Source organism: Tachysurus vachellii, chromosome 12 (genome assembly GCF_030014155.1).
Source record: "Tachysurus vachellii isolate PV-2020 chromosome 12, HZAU_Pvac_v1, whole genome shotgun sequence".
Classification (NCBI taxonomy): Eukaryota; Metazoa; Chordata; class Actinopteri; order Siluriformes; family Bagridae; genus Tachysurus; species Tachysurus vachellii.
Window position 1 is genome coordinate 23,460,462 of NC_083471.1, and position 22,219 is coordinate 23,482,680.

The window sequence follows — 22,219 nt, forward strand, 5'->3', positions numbered from 1 at the left end:
TTAAGAGAAAATAAAATACAGATTTGAATTTTGATCACTTACTATAGATCATTGTTATAAAATCAACATACTAAGTTCATGAAGATTAGAAAAAGGGGTAAAAAAGCAGAGGTAAAGCAAGAAAAGTGCTCCCAGGTTAAACAATAAAATAGAACGAATATTGAATGAATATTATACAACACAATATCATGATTTTTTTAAAATTATTCGAAGAAATTATTTGACTTACTGACATAAGAGTTTAAGTATTACTTTTCATCTAATATAATACATTTTATTGACAGATAAATCGTACATTTTATTGACAGATAAATGGTAGGTTGATTGGCATCTCTGGAAAATTGTCCGTAGTGTGTGATTGCGTGAGTGAATGAGAGTGTGTGTGTGTGTGCCCTGTGATGGGTTGGCACTCCATCCAGGTTGTATCCTGCCTTGATGCCCGATGACGCCTGAGATAGGCACAGGCTCCCCGTGACCCGAGGTAGTTCGGATAAGCGGTAGAAGATGAATGAATGTAAAAGTCTGGATGCTGTTTCCATCACAGAAGTATTTTATAACATTTGTATAAGATAGTAAGACATTAAAAAAAAGATGATTTTCTTTTGATGAAGTCACATTGTTGGGATTGTTGATGTTTCAGCTCTCCATCATAGCAGAGTGATTAATTCATGACGTTTATTGTTACTGGTATCTTCCAACATTTCTGACATGGACATTGAGGATGATTTATGAATGCTCTGGCTTGAAACACACACACACACACACACACACACACACACACACAGCGGGAGAAAAAGAAAAAGGAAAGAATGAGGAATAAACAAGTTTCATATTGACAGCATGTCTTTCAAGGATCAATGTGTTTTAAAAGCTTCAACACCTCACACACACACACACACACACACACACACATGCCCCTTTGCCCTCCACTTTATTTGCTGTCAGTATGCGCCGTGTTACACTCTAATGTATTCTGCGCACCAGGAGAAATGTTTATCATCCTCCTGGGTGACAGAAGCCTCTCTCTGTCACGTACACAGTCTCACAGAAAAAATAGGAACACAACATCCGAGACGTAAACAACATGTACCTTCGTGGAGAACAGAAGTGTTTGATAGGTTGCTGGGGTACCACTGATTTCCGTTTAAAACGAAATAAATTATTCACTTAAACTGTCGGTGCTGCACGTTGCTCACACTCGAGTCGTGCATCAGGAGGTGTTTGTGCAGCTTTATAGATTCACCCGCGTGGTTCCTGCTGTGGTTCCAGCTGTGGTTTTCATTACAGGAGAACCAGGTCAAGAAAACCTGTCCATCGACATCCATTCATTCAGCTTGTCTATAGTTACGTGTACCTGCTGCTTAATCATACAATTATCTTCTCAGCCAATCATGTGGCAGCAGTGTGATGCTATAAATCACACAGATAAAGATCAAGAGCTTCAGGTGAAAAGGTCACATGGACAAAACATGAGAAAAACAATTTTTAGATGCAACGGTCTGAAGTTTAAACAACATGGTGCGTAAAATTAAAAACATACAATAAGGAGAATAAAAAAAAATAAAATCTTTTTCACGAGAGAACAGTGTTGGAAGAATGACAGACTGTTTTTTAGCTAACAGTCGCTATGTATTATTTCTGTGACTAATTCTCATATATATATATAAATAAGAACAAACACACAATTAGAGTTAATTATAAAATAATCATTAAAATGCAATCTGCTCGGAAAAAACTCAAGGTTTGTTCAAATGGAAACAAATGCAATTTTGTTTATTTGAGTGCTTCATAAAAAATAAAAAAAAATAAAGAATACCAATCTCTAATTATTTATGTCAGAACTTTACATTAAATATCACAGTTTCATCCAAAGAGCTGAACATTTTATTAAGTTATTAACAAGTTATTAAAAACCAGATTTAAAAAAAAAATTGTGCACTTGTTTGAGACGGTTTTTGACAATTCTTCCAGTAACAAGATCATTTCTGATGATTTTAGAGAAATGGTTTTATCCAGGGGGGGCACGGTGGCTTAGTGGTTAGCACGTTCGCCTCACACCTCCAGGGTCGGGGTTCGATTCCCGCCTCCACCTTGTGTGTGTGGAGTTTGCATGTTCTCCCCGTGCCTCGGGGGTTTCCTCCGGGTACTCCGGTTTCCTCCCCCGGTCCAAAGACATGCATGGTAGGTTGATTGGCATCTCTGGAAAGTTGTCCGTAGTGTGTGATTGCGTGAGTGAATGAGAGTGTGTGTGTGCCCTGCGATGGGTTGGCACTCTGTCCAGGGTGTATCCTGCCTTGATGCCCGATGACAGGCTCCCCGTGACCCGAGGTAGTTCGGATAAGCAATAAAAAATGAGTGAGTGAGAGTGAGGTTTTATCAGGGAAAATTTGTGATACAGGTGTATATATATATATACAGACTCCATTGGTTTCTTCCTTTGTGTTGTGGTTCCTATAGGACAGACTCCGATGTGTGTGTTTTTGTGTCGGTCTTTGTTCTAGTTCTGTCTCCACCTCTATTCTGACCAAGGTTAGTTAATTAGGTAGTCAGTAACCTTTCTTTAACCAGGATAAAGGAGGTAATTACCACATTTTACCTCTTTCAGGTAAAATCTTTTTTACTAGAGTGAAAAGAAGGCAAAAAAACATGACAACAATTAACATAGCGCAATGTTTAAAAAAAAAAAAAGCGATTGAAAAATGAGTGGAAATAAAAAAAAAATCAATTGAAAAGAACTAGAAACAAAACATAGTAATATAGTCACATCTATTTATTTCTAAGTTTTATTCAATTCAATTCGGGTTCATTTTAATTGTGAAGCGCTTTCAAAAATGGACATTGTTTCAAAGCAGCTTTACAGAACATAAGAAATGTAGTACAAAAAGTTTAAGATTAATATTAGACTTATATGTGTTTGTATTTATTCCTAATGAACAAGACCGAGGTGACTGAGGAGACTGTGGTGAGGAAGAAACCTTGAGAGGAACCAGACTCAAAAATGAGCCTCATCCTCATTTGGGTGACACTGGAGGGTGTGATTATAAACTGTTATAAACACCAGAGAGTGTTATTATAAATAATGTCCTTTCTACAGTCAGGTTGTTGTCCTGAAGACCACATGGAATTCATAACGTCTCTTTGAACGTCTGAAATCTTCATGAAGCGGAACCAACTGAGCTAGTTCATCTTTATGTCTTTGTGTAACTTGTTCCATGTTGGTGAAGGAATTAATTTAAAACTCAGTCCTAACACGGGGAATGACAAATATAGGAGTATAATGTCCTCTGAGAGAAGATTATAATGTCTCAGTTTTTATAGAGATGATGAATGACAGCCTATTTTTTTTTTTATCATATTGTGTTCACCTATTCTGTGTTAGTCCTTGATGAGTTTGTCTGTATGTTTCCTGCTGTCCATGGTAGCCTAATGGCTAAGGTGTTGGATTACCAATTGGAAGGTTGCGAGTCTGAATCCAAGGTCCACCAAGCTGCCAATGCTGGGCTCCTGAGCAAGGCCCTTAATGCTCAGTTATATTAAATGAGCTAAAACTGTATGTCGCTCTTGATAAAGGAGTCTGTCAAATTCTGTAATCTATGTTTCCCCATATTTTTTTTTAAAACAAATTTTAAGTATGGCTGAGTGAAGAATACTGTATAAACTCCAGCAGGATCTCTTAAAAAAAATTAAAGACACAGAGAATAATCCAGGATACCAATATTACCATGTTCCCAAAGACAAATCTCGTTCTTTTTTTTTTAGCATGTTTGTTGTGTGATACGTTCCAAACGGTGCTCTGCTCTTCAAAAATCATTTTAGAAAACATTTGTCTCAGTTCATATTTGTGCACTTTGTGTGTGTGTGTGTGTGTGTGTGTGTATGAGAATGTGTGGGTGAGTATTTGACAAAGACAGAGTGAAAGAAAAAGGAAGGAAAGTGCGTAAGCAGGAGGAGATCAGCAGGGGTGTGCCTTGAGTCCTCACTCATTGTCAGTCTGTTTATTCCCAGGAAGATGAATGGATCTAATTTGATTTGAATTGCAGAATGTGGCTTTATCTAAATTGCGGATAAAGATGTTGCAGGGAAATGCGAATAACCTGTAGCTTGTTTCTCTTCCTCCGTACGTTTTGGACACTTAAAATGGCTGATTGTGGGACTCACTTGGCTGAATAGAATCCCTGAGGCATCAACACACAATCGCATCTAAATGAGCTTCTTACTGAGATGCTGTGAGCTACACAGCTTATTAACAGGATGATGGGTGTATTTGTGTGTGTGTGTGTGTGTGTCAGCTTGGCTTCGGCTGCCCTAGCATGTACTGTATGAATGGCTCTTGACCCACACTTCAGAATGATTGCTTAGAGCATCACGTGTGGTGTGAAATGTCCATGACCTCCTTATATATTTGTGTGTATACTGCAGTTGTTCTCTGGCATTGTGTTAATTTGGCACAAATGAGTTTCCTTTGTCACTTTTTTCCTTTACCTGCTGTGCCTATTTTTTTGCCAGGTGTGTTAAGACTCAGGAAAGCCGTTGAGACTGAAGGTGTTTCCGTGGTTTGAGCAAATGAAAGACTCCAGTCTAATTCGCATGAGTGTATTTATAGTTATGTTTAATGTTGTGGAACAGCTTAATTCTCTCTTTATTTCTCTCTCTTGAAGTTACTAAGAAAAAAACGCCATTTGTTTTCTCATTCAGAATATGCAATCTCGGATATCTATTTACAGCACATGGCAGACAACCTTATCCAGAGCTGCTTACATTATCTCATTTTTTTTTATACAACTGAGCAATTGAGTTTTAAGGGCCTTGCACAGGGGCCCAACAGTGGCAGCTTGATGGACCTGGGATCAAACTCACAACCTTCTGATTGGTAGCCCAACACCTTATCCACTGATCTACCACATGCCCGTAAAACTTTGACTGAGATGAAATGAAATATTCTGTCTCCTTACAGAAAATGTATCGGTACCATTTCAACAATTAGACACTTTAGACATCAAGCACATTAATGTAAACCTGCGATACGAATCAACAGACACGCATTTGTTCAATTCAATTCAATTCAAGTTTATTTGTATAGCGCTTTTTACAATGGACATTGTCTCAAAGCAGCTTTACAGAACATAAACATAGAACAGAAGATAAACATAAGGAGAAGTATAAAGAATTAATATAATAAAAATTCAAAATATATATAGTTCACAGTATGTGTGTATATGTATTTATCCCCAATGAGCAAGTCTGAGGTGACTCAGGCAGCAGTGGCAAGGAAAAACTCCCTTAGATTGGTAAAGGAAGAAACCTTGAGAGGAACCAGACTCAAAGGGGAACCCATCCTCATATGGATGACACTAGATGGTGTGATTACAAATATACAGTCAGGCAAGTGTTGTATTGGTTTAAGGATCACATGGAGTTCAGATCTCCGCTTAGTATCACAGAGTCCAACTGGAGCTGGTAGATCTGTAGATGTCTCAGGATTCTCACAGAGTCGGCCTCGTCTCAGCGGAGGTCCAAAAACTTCATCGCACGGAAGACGATCGGAGCTGGTACAGTGTTATTTGTTGAAAATGAATCGACGCGTTCTGACCAATCAGAATGAAGAATTCAACAGAATTAAATATTTATTCAAATGTTTTAATTTTATTGAGTCAGGCTTTGAAACCTCCACCACTACAGTAGTCCTGTTCTGTGTTCACCAAAAATCTTTCCCTTCTGTTATTTTTCAGTATTTACTTCATCTTTTTTCTTCTGTTCCTTTTTCAACACAGAGCCAAGAAGAAGGCCAAACCTCTGAACCTGAAGATCCACAGCAGCGTAGCAGGGAGTTGTGAGAACCTGCCGACTCAGCGATCCCCTCTCCACTCGGATCACTCCCTCCGCTCGTTTTTCTTCCCGAGCCTTGTGCCCTCCACGCCGCCCGTGCATGCAGAGACGCCCTCTGCCAGTATGTACCAACAACTCAGCGTTTACACACCAACCACAGTTGTGTAGCATGCGTAAAAAGTCTAGTGAAATCTATGACTTATAAATTCTAAATGCTATACCTCACGTTCTAGTTAGCGATTAATGTGTATATGAATTATTAATGCAATTATGATTATTTATACAATATTTATGAACGCATATTATATCAGTCATACTTCATAAAATAGTGCCTCCAGCATTCAGAAGAGTGTTTTAGGATTGTTGGCCAGAAATGCTTGATTTTTTTTTTTTTTTTATAAAGATTAGCCTTTTTATTCGTGGAAAACTGCTCGAATTGCCAAAACTGAACGCAGCTGAACCCCTTTCTGTGATAGCTGTACTTACAGTATGTGAATAGAAGAGGGCTGAATCCATGTTTTGATGATGTCACATGATGCGTCTTAACCTGAATTTTAAGATCATTTGAGGTCATTTTAAAAAAATCAAAATTTCCTGGTTTTGCTTCCATTTCGGGGGGCACGATGGCTTAGTGGTTAGCACGTTCGCCTCACACCTCCAGGGTTGGGGGTTCGATTCCCACCTCCGCCTTGTGTGTGTGGAGTTTGCATGTTCTCCCCGTGCCTCGGGGGTTTCCTCCGGGTACTCCGGTTTCCTCCCCCGATCCAAAGACATGCATGGTAGGTTGATTGGCATCTCTGGAAAAATTGTCCGTAGTGTGTGATTGCGTGAGTGAATGAGAGTGTGTGTGTGTGTGCCCTGTGATGGGTTGGCACTCCATCCAGGGTGTATCCTGCCTTGATGCCCGATGACGCCTGAGATAGGCACAGGCTCCCCGTGACCCGAGGTAGTTCTGATAAGCGGTAGAAGATGAGTGAGTGAGCGCTTCTATTTCTGCAGTCACCAAATGTTAAAAATCTGAAGGACTGATATAAACCTGTTATAAGCATTTATGAACAATTCTGTTTCCGTGCAGAAAACATGAAGCATGAATTTACAGTACAGGACGACTGAAACTTGAATAATGTCAGAGTACATAATGATTTTTAATATCAGGTCATACAGATCGTACAAAAACTCTTAAAGCAATCCTAAAGTCTGAATAGTGTTTTATAAATGCATTATAAATAGATATTTGTTTGAAGCTCCTACCATTTTCAGTGCATTTCAAAGCAGATACATTTTGAAATTCACATGTTTGTGCTTGTCTCTGTTATAGCTAACAATGACTTTGACATGTGCTCCTCTTTATTCGTGGCACAAGGTTCTCATTTAGGATGCCAAATGACAGGTCACACCTTATTTCCCATAATGCCTGGCTTCAGCGTGTAAGCGCATATCGTTGAAGCTGATGCTGTGGCGTGAACGGCCCCCTCAGGACGAGCTGTTAGAGTGATAATGAGGCAGCAGGAAGGGGGTGTGAGTGGACTTCTGGACGTATGTTGTCCTGCAGATGGATTCCTGCTTCCAGAGTTTTGACTGATTGCGTCTCGGTGTAGCTTTGGCCTTTATGTAGATGATCTGAATCCAAATAGCTGAAGTTTCAGTGTGTGTGGCCAGGTGTGTTTGATCAACATCGTTTCAAATCTGTGAGACTCACACACACACAAACACACTTATACACATAAATTATATTTGACACGTATTGATTTTCAACAAATATGGTCACAAAAGAAAATAACTGCCGTTCATCAAGACAAAAACCTCATGCCATAAAAACAGCAGATGGCCTCATCAACAACATGCAGGAACCAAAACGGTCTCTTATCCGCCTACTCGGACATTAACGCACAAATTCACAAACCTCCTTTGTTGTGTACCTGCACCTTACCTTACCTTTCTACCTCAAACTGTGAGCCTTGCACTGGTCCACTAATCCACAATGAATGTACAGTTAATGTTTCCATCTGTACTGAATGTGTGATTTGTAATATAATGTTTGCACTGGTTCACTTTTCATACAATTTTATACTCCACTATTATACAAGCAAGTCTCAAGTCTCAAATTTGCGACTCAAGTCTGACTCGAGTCAAGTCGAGTCCCCATCTCTGAGTCATTTAACTCAAGTCCGAGTCACGTCTCAAGTCATGAACGTCAAGTCAAAGTCAAGTCGAGTCTTTTTTAATATTTGTCAAGCAAGTCTCAAGTCTCAAATATGTGACTTAAGTCTGACTCGAGTCAGGTCATATGAATCGAGTCCCCCATCTCTGCCAACTGCTTTATCAAACGACCATTAGTAGCAACCATTAGCAAACCATTAGCAAAAAACTATTAGTAGCTTCAGTTATTCACTTGTTATCAAAAAAAAAATCCCCACAAAAAGTTTTTTTAACAATACCTTTCCCACATATTTGCTCAGATCTCTTTGTATGGATTTTCTTTTCTACTTTCGACACTCGGGCACGGTGGCTTAGTGGTTAGCACGTTCGCCTCACACCTCCAGGGTCGGGGTTCGATTCCTGCCTCCGCCTTGTGTGTGTGGAGTTTTCATGTTCTCCCCGTGCCTCGGGGGTTTCCTCCGGGTACTCCGGTTTCCTCCCCCGGTCCAAAGACATGCATGGTAGGTTGAGTGGCATCTCTGGAAAATTGTCCCTAGTGCGTGATTGCGTGAGTGAATGAATGAGTGTGTGTGTGTGTGTGTGTGTGTGTGTGTGCCCTGCGATGGGTTGGCACTCCATCCAGGGCACTTCATCCTGCCTTGATGCCCAATGACGCCTGAGATAGGCACAGGCTCCCCGTGACCTGAGGTAGTTCGGATAAGCGGTAGAAGAATGAATGAATGAATGAATGAATGAATGAATGAATTTCGATAAACATCCGATTCTCCTCGGCCAGAAGACCTGACAAATAGAAGCAAGCAATTGTTTGGTTATCTTATAAAATAGACAGCAGAGACAGCATTTTGCTCCAGTTTGGTGATTACACACAGGATTTAATTCCACACTGCTTTGACTTTAATTTGTCATGATCTGGGAAAAGCTGTACGATGTCTGAGTCCGAAAAGTTTTTTATTCCAAAATCAATCAAATTTACTTTATACGATACTTCAAAACTTTAAATCGATACGGTTTGGAGTTCCTTAAGACTGTAAAACTTTTGTTGCCAGGAGTGTTACCAGTTGTTTCAAGTCTTTCAGTCTAATCAGACCTAACCAAGCATGTAATGAGTTATAGGTGTGTCTGCGTGCTTTCCTGAACTTTCTCTGCACCAATTATGCATTGTTCCTTTGGGGGTTAAGGAACAGTACACGTGTTCTGACGTTCGTCTGTTATCCATCAAGTCTGGTAATGACATTAATGACTTCCGGATGAGTCGAATTCCACCAGAGCTTTTTTTTTTCTCCTGAGCTCTTTTACCAAAAGGCAGTGAGTGTGATGAATTTCTGATAAGTGAGTGGCTTCGAGGCGGATGAGTAATTTCATTGGGATGGAGCAGCATCAGTAATGGCATTAGGCGAGCTCAGAGTCTCTCCCTGGAGCTCTGGGTTGGGATGCTGTGGTATTAAACAGGCCTTTGGAGTGTCATTAGGCTTCGCATCAACTCTCGCATAAGGACGATATCAGATTAGTTCGTCGACGCTGTTCTGACTTGAAGTCTTGAGTAGAATTTTAAATTCTACAGAACATCGCTAACGATCACAATTATTAATTTATTAATGAACGGCACGTCGCAACCTTAAAAAAACCTCTGTGAGACAAGTTAGATCCTGTTATGACTGATGTAATAGGAGTTACTGTATAAACACTTATTATTTCACCTCACCAGCTTTTCTATTCTCCTTTTTTTCTAATTAAAAAAAAAACAAAAAACAGTTTATGTCACCAGAAAGCATAAACTCAGCTGTCATGGAGTCTTCAGTGGTGATGTGGTACGAACAAGGATGAATAAAGACTGTAAAAATATAATATTGCCCTGAAAGGCTGAAAAATATAATCAGAACAGACGGACCAGATATTTTGACTGGAAAAAATATACAAATTTGCTCTCATTTGACTTTTAGTTTAATAGAAAATGGCAGAAAAAGACTGTAAGGCAGTGGTCTTCACTATTTTTTTCGTCTGAGCCACACTGATAGGACAAAGTCAATAGGAGAGCCACTTTCACCGCAAAGTATGCCAAGTTATTCAGTCTTAAATAGCTTATCTGCTTAAATACAATGTACAATATTGCAGTACAATAATTACTCGAGTTGCGGATGATGCATGCTCCCCATCAGTTACCTCTTTTGTCACCGTCACATTGCTTTGTTGCTGTTCATTTTGTGGATTGTTTGATAAGAAATCGATCCATTTTTTAGTCCGTGTGTGTACAGTAAACACAAGTTGTTAACTAGCATGAAACACAAACTAGCTTCTGGCAGGCCGCCAAAAACTGGCTATTGCGCAGAACGCAGTGAGTCAGTGACGAGTCAAATAATATATATAAATATACATTATTATTTGTAATAGAGCACATTCGTTTTTCTATGCTTCCCTGATTGTTTTTAATGTTATTTAAATGAAAAATACATTTTAACCAGATGATCATATCAAGGGGGGCACGGTGGCTTAGTGTTTGGCACGTTTGCCTCACACCTCCAGGGTCGGGGTTCGATTCCCGCCTCCACCTTGTGTGTGTGGAGTTTGCATGTTCTCCCCGTGCCTCGGGGGATTCCTCCGGGTACTCTGGTTTCCTCCCCCGGTCCAAAGACATGCATGGTAGGTTGATTGGCATCTCTGGAAAAATTGTCCGTCGTGTGAATGAGAGTGTGTGTGTGCCCTGCGATGGGTTGGCACTCCGTCCAGGGTGTATCCTGCCTTGATGCCCGATGATGCCTGAGATAGACACAGGCTCCCCGTGACCCGAGGTAGTTCGGATAAGCGGTAGAAAATGAATGAATGAATGAATGATCATATCATCGTATTATTTACTGCCATGCGAGCCGCATATTAAAGCTTGGCGAGCCGCAGGAGGCTCGCGAGCCGCGCAGTGAGTAACACTGCTGTAAGGTGTGAGTAACTAGTAAAGTTCAAGATTTTAATATTTTGACTAAAACTGCTGTCACCTGATTAGATATGTTTAAATCACTGTTGGGGATCTGCTTTAAAAAAAAATAAATAAAAAAATACAAATTGTTAGTTCTGTCTTTTTTTTGTTTTCTAGTCACAGGTTAAAAATGACAAAGTACAATTTATAGACATTTGCATCAGTGGTAAAAAAAAATGAGCTTATATGATAAAGTGGACTTTTGCTTATAATTTTACTTCTTTGTGAGATTATCAGTATACTTTAACAAATATCATTTTATTGATTATTGATCCTAGCATATTGTCGAGATCTAGCCTGGACTTTTGCCATGTGCCTTTTGTTTAGTTTTGTGTCACGTGTCTTGTCTATTCACTCCCGCCCTTAGCACACCTGTCCCTTATGTGTCTGTTTGTCTTCCTTATTTATTCCTTGTCTTTGTTTTGTCTGTGTTTTGTTTGTGTTTTGTTTGTGTATGGTCTTCGTTTCAGTTTTATTTTGTGTTTTATTTAATAAATCGTTTATTTTTTTTTTTTTGCTATCCTGAATTTGGGTCTGAACTTTTATCCATGACGACACCCGGCTTTCTGACTAGAAGGTCCAAAGGCAACGCGGCACGAATTAATAAAGGAAGACAATCAGACACATAAGGGACAGGTGTGCTGAGGCAGGAGGGAATAGACAAGGGTGAGGCAGACACGTGACAAAAAAACGTAGACAAAAGGCACATGGCAAAAGTCCGGGCTAGATCCTGACACATATTCTTACATAAATTTTGAAAACTCGGTTTTATTATATACTTTTCAATAAGCCAGAAATTGTCGAAACACAGCTCCAGACCACCATTTTCACCAGGATCTGAAATCTCTTGATTGGTCCTGTGCCTAGAAACAGCTTTCACGCTCCGCATGGTGTACCGAGTCCTCGGGGGCTGATGGAAGTGGAAAAAAATGCACGTTTTGAAACAACCTGATTTTTGTAAGTGTGTGAGCTGAATTGAAGTAAACAGCAGGCTGCGGTTTGTGCCTCCAGGCTCGGAGTTTGACACCTGTGATTTAGAGGAATCCACCATGAGCCGATAGCTTTGATCGGTAGAAAACCAAATGGGCTGGATAGAGTCTTATCTGAGAAAATACCCCCCAAAAAAAAATAAAAAAATAAAATAATAATAAAAAATAAAAAATAAAATAAAGGTACGAACACATGAGATGCGACTTGTGTGTGTGACTAGGTGCTGTTTAGTACCTTTTCTTTCGAGAGCATCCTAAAAGCTTTTTTCTACTTCAGTGAACTTAATAGAGAGCCTTGTCTAAAGTATACGCTTGTCATTGTTTTGTATGTCGTGTTTGTGTGTGTGAGTGTGTGTGTGAGTGAGTGTGTGTGTGTGTGTGTGTGTGTGTGTGTGTGCAGCCCTCTTAAAGCCTTTGCTTTGCTTGTGAACCATGGATTGCTTTTTAGTTCATAGGCAAAAGAAGCAGGAAACTTTGTAATCCAGTCCAAAGTCACCGCTCGTGTTGTCTGAAGCGAGGATACAAGAAGGAGTCTGTGTTACGCTGGTATCTACAGTATAAACTGGTTCTTTTAAAGGCTTAAAGCGCTTTGTTCCTTCACTCGAACACAGGATTTGCTGTAAACTCTGGTCAGCTCTGATACAGTACATTTAACTCACTCCTGCATAAATAGTGATTTTAAAAGCGTTAAAAGCATTGGAGAATAAAGCACATGCTCGGGTATTAGAAAGAAAAAAACAAAACAAAGGCTTTAGTCTTTATCTTTTACGCACACCGCATGGTATAAATGAAAACTATATTGAAATGAATCGCCGTATTTCTTCTATTCAGTGCTCAAACACAGCAATATTTACCAGGATGAATTTATTATTTATTGCTCCTCCAGCAATCCTTTGCAGAAAGATGTGCAATTATCTTGACTTCGAACGTATTTCGCTCTTCTTTCCAGTCAGACAGACGTGATGAGCTGGATAAAAACTAGCACGTGTTCATCTGTCTGACTTAATATCCCCTTTATGAAAGACAGCTGGAAAAAAAAAAAACCCTGACCTTTTTAGCATGTTAGTTTGCATCACTGGTTTAATCACGCACGGTTTGTTAGTGTCGATGATTAAAAAGACAAAACTCTTGTTTTTCTATAGTACTTTATTCAAACTTAATGACTTCTTAAAAAAAGGACTAAAAGAAAACATAATTACGAGATCCAACTCCTTTAACTCCGCTCCCTGTTTTCTTGCTTTCTTCCTTTTTTTTTTTCCGGCATTGACATTTTTGTCGTTTTTGGATTAAAAAAAGTGTCAACCAAATAAATGGAAGTAAAAAAAATAATAAAAAAATGTAGGCGTAATTCCTTTATAAAGAATGATGCAGGGTGGAATAAGTCACTTAAAGTCACGACATACTGACATAATTCAAATTTTATTCTTTTCTTAACTTTTTCCAAGAAAAAAAAAAAGGACACCTACGGGGTTGTCATAGTAACAAGCGAGTGAAGGATGTGTGTTATGGTGCTGTGTATAAGAGTAGGATGCTGCCTCTCTCTCCTTCTGCTTTTCGCAGTGGGATAGGAACCGAGAGCACCTGATCGTCCATGAAATCCCTGAACTTTAAGACATGTTTTTTTTAATACATCCGTGTACCATCTCTCCTTCTCTCTCTCTTTGTCTCTCTGTCATCTTTTTTTAATGTATTACAGCCCGGCAGTAAGGAAGCCAGTGATTAGAAAAGAAAAGGGTCTGTGGTATGAAAAGCATTATGCACAGAAGCAGTAAGTGTACTCACTAATGAATAGATGAACCGCAGGCGTTTACGTTCATAAGGAAATCCCACAAGAATTTGTGTCCGGTCAGGAACAGTCCTGTTGGCTTTATTCTCTTGGAATATTTCCGGTTTCTCCTGGTCAACGTGTTCCTTCTCAGCAGGAGGAACCATCAGCCGGTCTGCTTCATGACATACTGCAGCCTGGCATTGATTTGGACAGATGTAATGTGATTTATGGAAGACCTGACAGGAAAAGACTAGACTAGCAGGGTACCATAAAACCCAGGTTTTCCAGAATGAGTCCCGAACCAGGGGGGCACGGTGGCTTAGTGGTTAGCACGTTCGCCTCACACCTCCAGGGTTGGGGGTTCGATTCCCGCCTCCACCTTGTGTGTGTGGAGTTTGCATGTTCTCCCCGTGCCTCGGGGGTTTCCTCCGGGTACTCCGGTTTCCTCCCCCGGTCCAAAGACATGCATGGTAGGTTGATTGGCATCTCTGGAAAATTGTCCGTAGTGTGTGATTGCGTGAGTGAATGAGAGTGTGTGTGTGCCCTGCGATGGGTTGGCACTCTGTCCAGGGTGTATCCTGCCTTGATGCCCGATGACGCCTGAGATAGGCACAGGCTCCCCGTGACCCGAGGTAGTTCGGATAAGCGGTAGAAAATGAATGAGTCCCGAACCAGGACCAGGAAGCCGTTCAGGTTACAGCAAGCTCTAGCCGAACGCAGGTACAAATCAGTAGCTTGGATTTCCAGCAGATGTCCAGGCTATTAGTCTTTATTATTTTTTCTCTGACCAACTGAAACACTTCAACAACGGACTGTTGGTAGTTTTACGAATGGCTCAAGTGCAACATAAAACATATATCAACTCAACATATGGCTGTTATTGACACATAAACATAAATAAAGCACTAATTTCAATTGTTTAGGTTACAAATGCAAAGAAGATAACAAAACCGAAAATGTGCAAGAGTGAGAAAGAGCAAGACCAATGAAGGCATAGGGGGTTATAATAAATGTCATATTCAAATTCTGTCTCAGTAAAGCAGTGCATTCAGACTAACAGCAGGAACTCGTAGTCTCGTAGGTTTTTGAGACCTTAACGTACTGTGTGCATGACTGGTTTTGCTTGTTTGGAAAAAGGGAATCCATTTTGTTGCGGAGTTTTGAACCCGTCTGGTCCAGTAAAGGAAATGTGGCATACATGCCTGTCAACCCCAATAAGGAAGGGACGACGTCTGTGCCTGTCAGTCTCAGTGAAGGAGATGTGGCCTTTTTGAATGCCAGTCCTTCTGAAAGAGCTGTGGCCTTTGTTCCTGTCAGTCTCACTGAAAGAACTGTGGCCTTTGTTCCTGTCAGTCTCACTGAAAGAGGTGTGGCCTATGTGACTGTAAGTTTTACTGAAAGAGGTGTGGCCTTTGTTCCTGTCAGTTTTACTGAAAGAGGTGTGGCCTTTGTTCCTGTCAGTCTCACTGAAAGAGGTGTGGCCTATGTGACTGTCAATTTTACTGAAAGAGGTGTGACCTATGTTCCTGTCAGTCTCACTGAAGGAGGTGTGGCCTGTGTGCCTGTCAGTATCACTGAAAGATGTGTGGCCTATGTTCCTGTCAGTCTCATTGAAAAAGGTGTGGCCTATGTTCCTGTCAGTTTAACTGAAAGAGGTGTGGCCTCTGTGCCTGTCAGTCTCAGTGACAGAGGTGTGGCCTATCTTCCTGTCAGTCTCACTGAAAGAGGTGTGGCCTATGTTCCTGTCAGTTTCACTGAAGGTGTGGCCTATGTTCCTGTCAGTTTAACTGAACGAGATGTGGCGTAAGTACCTGTCAGTCTCGCCGAAAGAGCTGTGGCCTATGTGTTTGTCAGTCCCACTGCAAGAGGTGTGGCCTGTGTGCCTATCAGTCCTAGTTAAGGAGATGTGACCTTTTTTGCATGTCAGTCCCTCTGAAAGAGGTGTGGCCTATATGCCTGTCAGTTTTACTAAAAGAGGTGTGGCCTATATGCCTGTCAGTCTCACTGAAAGAGGTGTGGCCTATGTGCCTTTTAGTCTCATTAAAAGAGGTGTGGCCTATATGCCTGTCAGTTTTACTAAAAGAGGTGTGGCCTATATGCCTGTCAGTCTCACTGAAAGAGGTGTGGCCTATGTGCCTTTTAGTCTCATTAAAAGAGGTGTGGCCTATATGCCTGTCAGTCTCACTGAAAGAGGTGTGGCCTATGTGCCTTTTAGTCTCATTAAAAGAGGTGTGGCCTATATGCCTGTCAGTTTTACTAAAAGAGGTGTGGCCTGTTTGCCTGTCAGTCTCACTGAAAGAGGTGTGGACTATGTGCCTGTCAGTCTCACTGAAAGAGGTGTGGCCTATATGCCTGTCAGTCTCACTGAAAGAGGTGTGGACTATGTACCCGCCAGTCCCAGTGACAGTCTCAGTGTTTTCAATCAGATCTAAAGTGTACTGTGTTGTTGGAAGGAGAGATAAACACACCAGGTTTTGGGATCAATTTTCATATTTTTTATACTTGAAAATTGCTTCATTCGCTAGGATCTAGAATCAGCTTCATCGTGTCATTTTACCCCTCAAAAAAAAAAAAATCCTGTGACAGCAGTTTTTTTTTGTAAGGGTGACCTCTGACCCAGACCCGTGATGTACTCAGTTTGTCATCCTTGCCACATATCTTGGGTCAGTGGAGCAGAACGGCAAGGTCACAAGGAGAAAGCAATGACTGTCACGATGTTGTCATAGGCACAGGAGATACACAAGGCAAGAAAGCATGTGAGGTAAACTAACTGAGGCAGTCAGTTTTTACAGGAAGTCTAAATTACTTCATAATTTGTGGTTATTTTTTTTTTAAAGTCATCCTGAATGTCCAGGAATTGAATTCAGACTATATGCAACTTTAGTAATGAGGATATCTGTCAATGCATTAAAAAATAAATCTTCCAGTGACTTTCTTTGTGGTTGAATGCTGTGTGTCATCGCTCCACCATCTCAGATCGTTAATCAAAACAGAAATGACCTCTAATTGGCCAGGGATTGTCTTTCTATTGGATGAATGTCCTTTTGAACTAGCAGTGCTGGAGGGCACAAATATGATTATTGCCTAACTGGCCTCTATTCAGATATTATTGGGTTTCCTCCATTTGAGTGATGACAGCACACAGCAGATTATAATAATTCTCTCTAATTGTGGCCTGTTTATGTGATGTACCATTTCTGCAGGAGAAGAACGCTCCTGATGGCTCTAAAAGGTTCTCGTTTTTCTCTGTGTTATTTAAAAAAAATTTTCAGGCAGCTGTGATTTTAATGTTTTGACAATTAACAGCTTTATTTTGTGTTGATTAGTGATGCACAGTTGATGATGTTGATGATGATTTGTTTGCGCTAATTGCGTTCATTTATCGATTTTACAATTTTGCTTAAAACTTTACCTTTGACATCGCAGTTTTGGGTACAGACTATATTTTTGACTACTGGATTGAGTTCTGAATTTTAAAAAGCATATCTCAGTTTAACCCTTGAGAAGAATGGCCATATGAATTGCTTTTCTTTCTCTCTTCCTTTTTTCTCTTTTTCCTCCAGATACCCTGTCAGTTCCTCGCTGGTCCCCACAGATCCCTCGCAGAGACTTTGGCAACTCTATTAAACACAGGTATCTTTTTCACACATCTGACTACCTCCCAAATGTATAATAATGATATAATATGATAAAATAGTGTATAATAACGACAAATGTAAATATGGCAAAAATAAAATTGCTTCAATTATTACATGTTGTTTAGAAATATCACTTTCCCAGTTACAGTCTCATTAAATGATGAATCTTACATTTACATTATTTAGCAGACACTCTTATTCAGAGTCACTTACATTTTTTATTTCAGTTTATACACCTGAGCAATTGAGGGTTAAAGGCCTTGCTCAGGGGCCTTGCAGTGGCAACTTGGTGGACCTGGGATTCAAACCAATGACCTTCTGAGCAGTAGTTGAACACCTTAACCACTGAGCTACTGTACCACATCCCTATCTTCTGATCTACATATATCACACATGTTTGTTCTACATTGAGCAGTTTGAACAAATGTTGATTGTTTCTTGTTAAGCAGTCACTGGAATCACAATTCTCTTGAGGTCTAAATATCCCCCAAAAGCTAAAGCCCTGATTGTTAATCACTGACCTCAGTGTTTGGCTGGACAAAGCCAAGGGTTGAACAAACTAACTCCCTAGATTGGTAGATAAATTTGTGAAAGTAGGCATTTTACAAAAGTAGAATTTCTGTAAAAGCCTCTAGAAAGGTAGATGGATCAATCCCAAAGATGAGTGGGAAAAGCCCTTGTATGGGCAGGAAAAGCCACTGGCTGAACAGACAAGGCTGCTGGTTGGGATTAAAAAGCCCACTACTGAGTGGATGAAATTATGATTTGGGATGTTGGTTGGCATAAAAAGCCCTGGGCTTCATCTGTCCAACCTTGGGCTTCAACTGCCAAGCCATGGCCATTATAAGTCTGACTGTGGCTTTCAGGTGTCAGGTCCTGAGCTTAATCTGCCTAGCCCTGGTTCATCTTTCTTTATCTGCCTTAACCTGGATTTTTTTTTTGCCCAATCCTTGGCAGTTGACAGATGAAGCCCAGGGCCTGACAAGGGAATCCCACTGTTTGTCAAAAAAAATCATAGACTGGACAAATTAAGGCCTAAGTTCAGGCTTATAAAGCTCAGGTGAACCAGAAGATGAACCTCTTGAAGCAAATGAAGTTAATGGAGCTCAGGGTTGACAAAAAAAATCCAGTGCCAGGCATTTTAAGCCCATGGCCAGACAGATGAACCCAGGGTTGGACAGAGGAATACCATGGCCAGGCACAGGCACTGTAAAGCCCAGTGCTGGACAGAGAAGACTCTTGTTCAGATAGATGAAGCTCATGTCCAGACAGATGAATCCCAGAGCTATTCAAACAAAGCCCAAGGTTAACTGGATGAAACAAATGTTAACATATTTAAATTTGCATAATTTACTGATTATTTAAACATCGACCAAGAGCCATGGAGCTTCTTTTGTCCAAATGGAAGACTGTAGATGTCACTGCTTTTGTCACTGACAGGGATTTGTGCTAAATGTGAATAAAAGTGACTGTAGGATGAAACATGCACACTCGGGTAATGCCAAAATTTAGCCCTCGTCATCTGTGCCATAACTGTGTGTGTGTGTGTCTGTCTGTCTGTCTGTCTGTTGGAATAGTTAAAAATGTCAGACCAATTAAGGCGAGCACTTGTCTGGCTGCTCTGAGCGTGTGGACTGAATTGACGATTCTCCCAAATGCCACAGATTAGGAAGAAAGAAACTCTGTGCTTCTGTTCTATAGAGAACAATAAGGGATATTAACTGTAGGAAAATTAATGTTAACACTTTAAAAACTAAGAGAAATATCAATTTAATATTGACAACAATTTAAAATATCATGCGTTTCAGTGCAAGTTGGTACAACAGAAAAGAAAGTATAAGTGAAGAGAGAGAGAGAGAGAGAGAGAGAGAGAGAGAGAGAGAGAGAGAGATTAGGAAAGTTAGGAAAGTTAGGAAATTGACAACCAGGAGTGTTTGAATCCTGATGATGCCACAGCAATAAGAGTCAAGACTGACTTATAATGCCCAAATCTGTCCAGATGAAGCCCAGGGCCATGCACATAAAGCCCAAGCCTGGAAATATAAAGCCCAGGGCCAGGCATATAAAGCCCAGGGCTGGACAGATGAAGCCAAGGGTTGGGCATATACAGTATAGCTATGGATGGATAGATGAAGCCCAGGGATGGACAGATGAAGCCCAGTGTGGGGCATATAAGACTCAGGGTGGGAAAGAAAGAGATATAAATATAGCTATACAATAAAAAGTGGTAGCAATTGAAATCCCAAATACAAGTAATCCTAAAAAATAAAACAATAAAAACTGATCATTTAAAACCTTGGATGGTGCTGATGCGAAAGCCCAGCGGTTCTGTGAAAATTCAGCGCACTGAATAAATAAATTGCAGTATAAATAAATTAACAAAGAATAAATGAATGCTGTGAAACAAATGACTAAACAAATGAATATTTTAGCTTTTAAAAATAATCTCACTTACAGGTGAGTATTAAAAACACTCAGAATAAAGCTTGCTAACTGTGATTTTTTTCCTCTATTTTTCTGGCACGTATAAATGGCCAGCATGACTTTTTTATTGAAATAATACACGCTCTCTTCCCACAGTGACATTTTCAGTATTTCTTGCTTACAAAGAAAAAGCATAGATTTTTTTTTTCCCACAGGAGCATCTGGCTTCAAACTGCCCCAAAAAGCCCATTTAACACTGGAGTAAAACTGTTAACCCTGAGAAGTGGGAGGAAAAGCTTCCTTCACTGGAGCTGACAGGAACAGAAAAGCGCAGAACTTTAACCCATTTTAGTGAAATTTAAGCAATTTACTTGGGGCTAATTCCATCGTCTCACGGATGTGACATTTCGACTCATATTGACTTGCAAAGTGTCTCGGCGCCTGTGAAATCAGACCGTTTACATGAGTGAGAGAGTTTAAATAATATTAGCTCATGTAAGCTTTCAGTGTGAAAGCAGCCTTCAAATCTATATTTATAGGCACATTAGAGACTCTACAGTCCAGACATTTGGACACATTATGTTGCTCCATTGATCGAAAGTCGTTGCATTGATGTCTAGTAGAACATTTAATCATGTTTAATCATGACTTTAACAAAGATATTAGCTAAAATTTCTTTTAGTATCGATGTGACACGTGGATGGTTGATATTTTATTATAACCCTTTTTATAACCCTGTAATCTGCAGAGATTTATATGAGATCATTCAGATTCAGCCATCTCTCGTGTCTAAATTCTGTATTTAAAAAAAAATATTTCAAATTATTAATACAAGATTGCTTTATTTTCACTGGGATTCATAACCTTTGCCCAAAGGCTTGAAAACAAACTATTAAACAGGGGATTAGTGGAAAACAGTTACGGTTTTTCTCTCACAAAATGATAACAAAGACTCATCTTTTCTTCTGAAAATAAGACTTCCTTCAACTTTCCGAGCCACTTTCGCCTTTGATAGGGGGATCGCTAACAGGATAAGAAAAATAGCAAGGAACTTTTATTATTTCTACAGCTGAAAAATTGATACTTGTGAAATTTTATTCCTACCGATAGCAAGCTCTAATATCTATGTAATGTTACCATGATTATATTAAAGATTATTTTTCCTCCCCTTCTCTGTAAGGACCCCCGTTACTCAGATCCATTTTTACTCCATCACTAAATCTCTGAATCTACAGTCTGGGCTTGTGAAAGAAATCAGCCATAGCTTCACTTCCGCTTTTATACCGTTCTGTATATAAACATCGGTGTCAACATCTCTTGTTCTTCAATACATAATCAGTTCAACAATCCTAATCAAGAAAATAATCCCACATTGAGAATTTCTACTAGAAATAATCTACCATGGATTACCGATCTGTGAAAGACTGGTGCCTGGTTTAAAACTCTGAGGTAAAAAGTCTCCAAATTCTTAAATTTCAGCTGTAAAAACAGACGCGAGTGTGCTGACGTGAACCGAACGGCCTTCGCTCTTACGAGACGGAGCGAGCCTCTCAATCTAAATGAAGACATTTCAATTCTGTCTGTCACAATGGATTAGTCATATTCCATTAACTGTCAGTGTACGTGCTTCTGCAGGGACTCTGAGGTTTGAGAGCCATCTCAATAGCTTTTTATTGGCAAGCACATTGCAGATTCGGCTCCTAATGAGATATTCATATAGACAGAATCAGAAAGAGACCCAGAGCTCCTTGTCCGGCGTCTCATATTTCTTTCGATCGTAATAGCCGTTTTTTATGACGTGAGTAGTATTCGTATGGCCTTTGTCATCCTGGAATATTTGTCATGCGCACAGCTGAAAGTCACAATTAAATTACTCTATATTGAAGATTAGAGGAAGAGTGCTTATCGTCGTGTGTAGTCTGTCGCTTAATGAAAAGGGAATAGAGCAAATACGATTGGTGCTTTGACACATCAGGCTTCTTTATCGCACGATCCTGGGAATTGCTGTCAAAAGGTCAAACAAATCATCGCCGCTGAAGTGGGGCACACTAATAATGTGTGTGTTTTTTTTTTAAATAGATTGAGATTTTGAAAGCATGTCTGAAATAACCTTCTTATGGCCCACATTCATAAGATTTATTTTTTTTTTTTACAGATTTTCCACCAAATACTGGATGTCACAGACTTGTATCGTTTGTGGAAAAGGAATGTTATTCGGCCTAAAGTGCAAAACCTGCAAGTAAGTCACCCGTCGTTTGAAGACGTTTGAAGTGACTCAGCTGTTCAGACATCTAGAGCTAGAACAGAGAAAAGTCTTGATGTATATCTTACCCTGAGAGATGGTGGGACCAGTCGAGCAGTGCTGGTAGATCCTCAGTGTGAGGAGTGATAAGAGCTTTGAGAGGAGATGGAGCTGGTCCGTTTCTTGCTTTGTAGGCAAGCGTCAGTG

At 40.1% G+C, this 22,219-nt stretch overlaps 1 protein-coding gene across 3 annotated transcripts in view; it reads left to right on the forward strand.

Annotated features, from left to right (window-relative positions):
• ksr2 (kinase suppressor of ras 2) overlaps positions 1 to 22,219 on the forward strand; it is a 109,886-nt gene that overhangs the window by 45,408 nt on the left and 42,259 nt on the right. For all 3 annotated transcript variants that reach the window (XM_060884245.1, XM_060884244.1, XM_060884246.1), the window contains exons 6-8: positions 5,772 to 5,947; positions 17,272 to 17,341; positions 21,926 to 22,009. In XM_060884245.1, the coding sequence (XP_060740228.1) occupies positions 5,772 to 5,947; positions 17,272 to 17,341; positions 21,926 to 22,009 (330 nt within the window). The remainder of the gene's footprint in view (positions 1 to 5,771; positions 5,948 to 17,271; positions 17,342 to 21,925; positions 22,010 to 22,219) is intronic.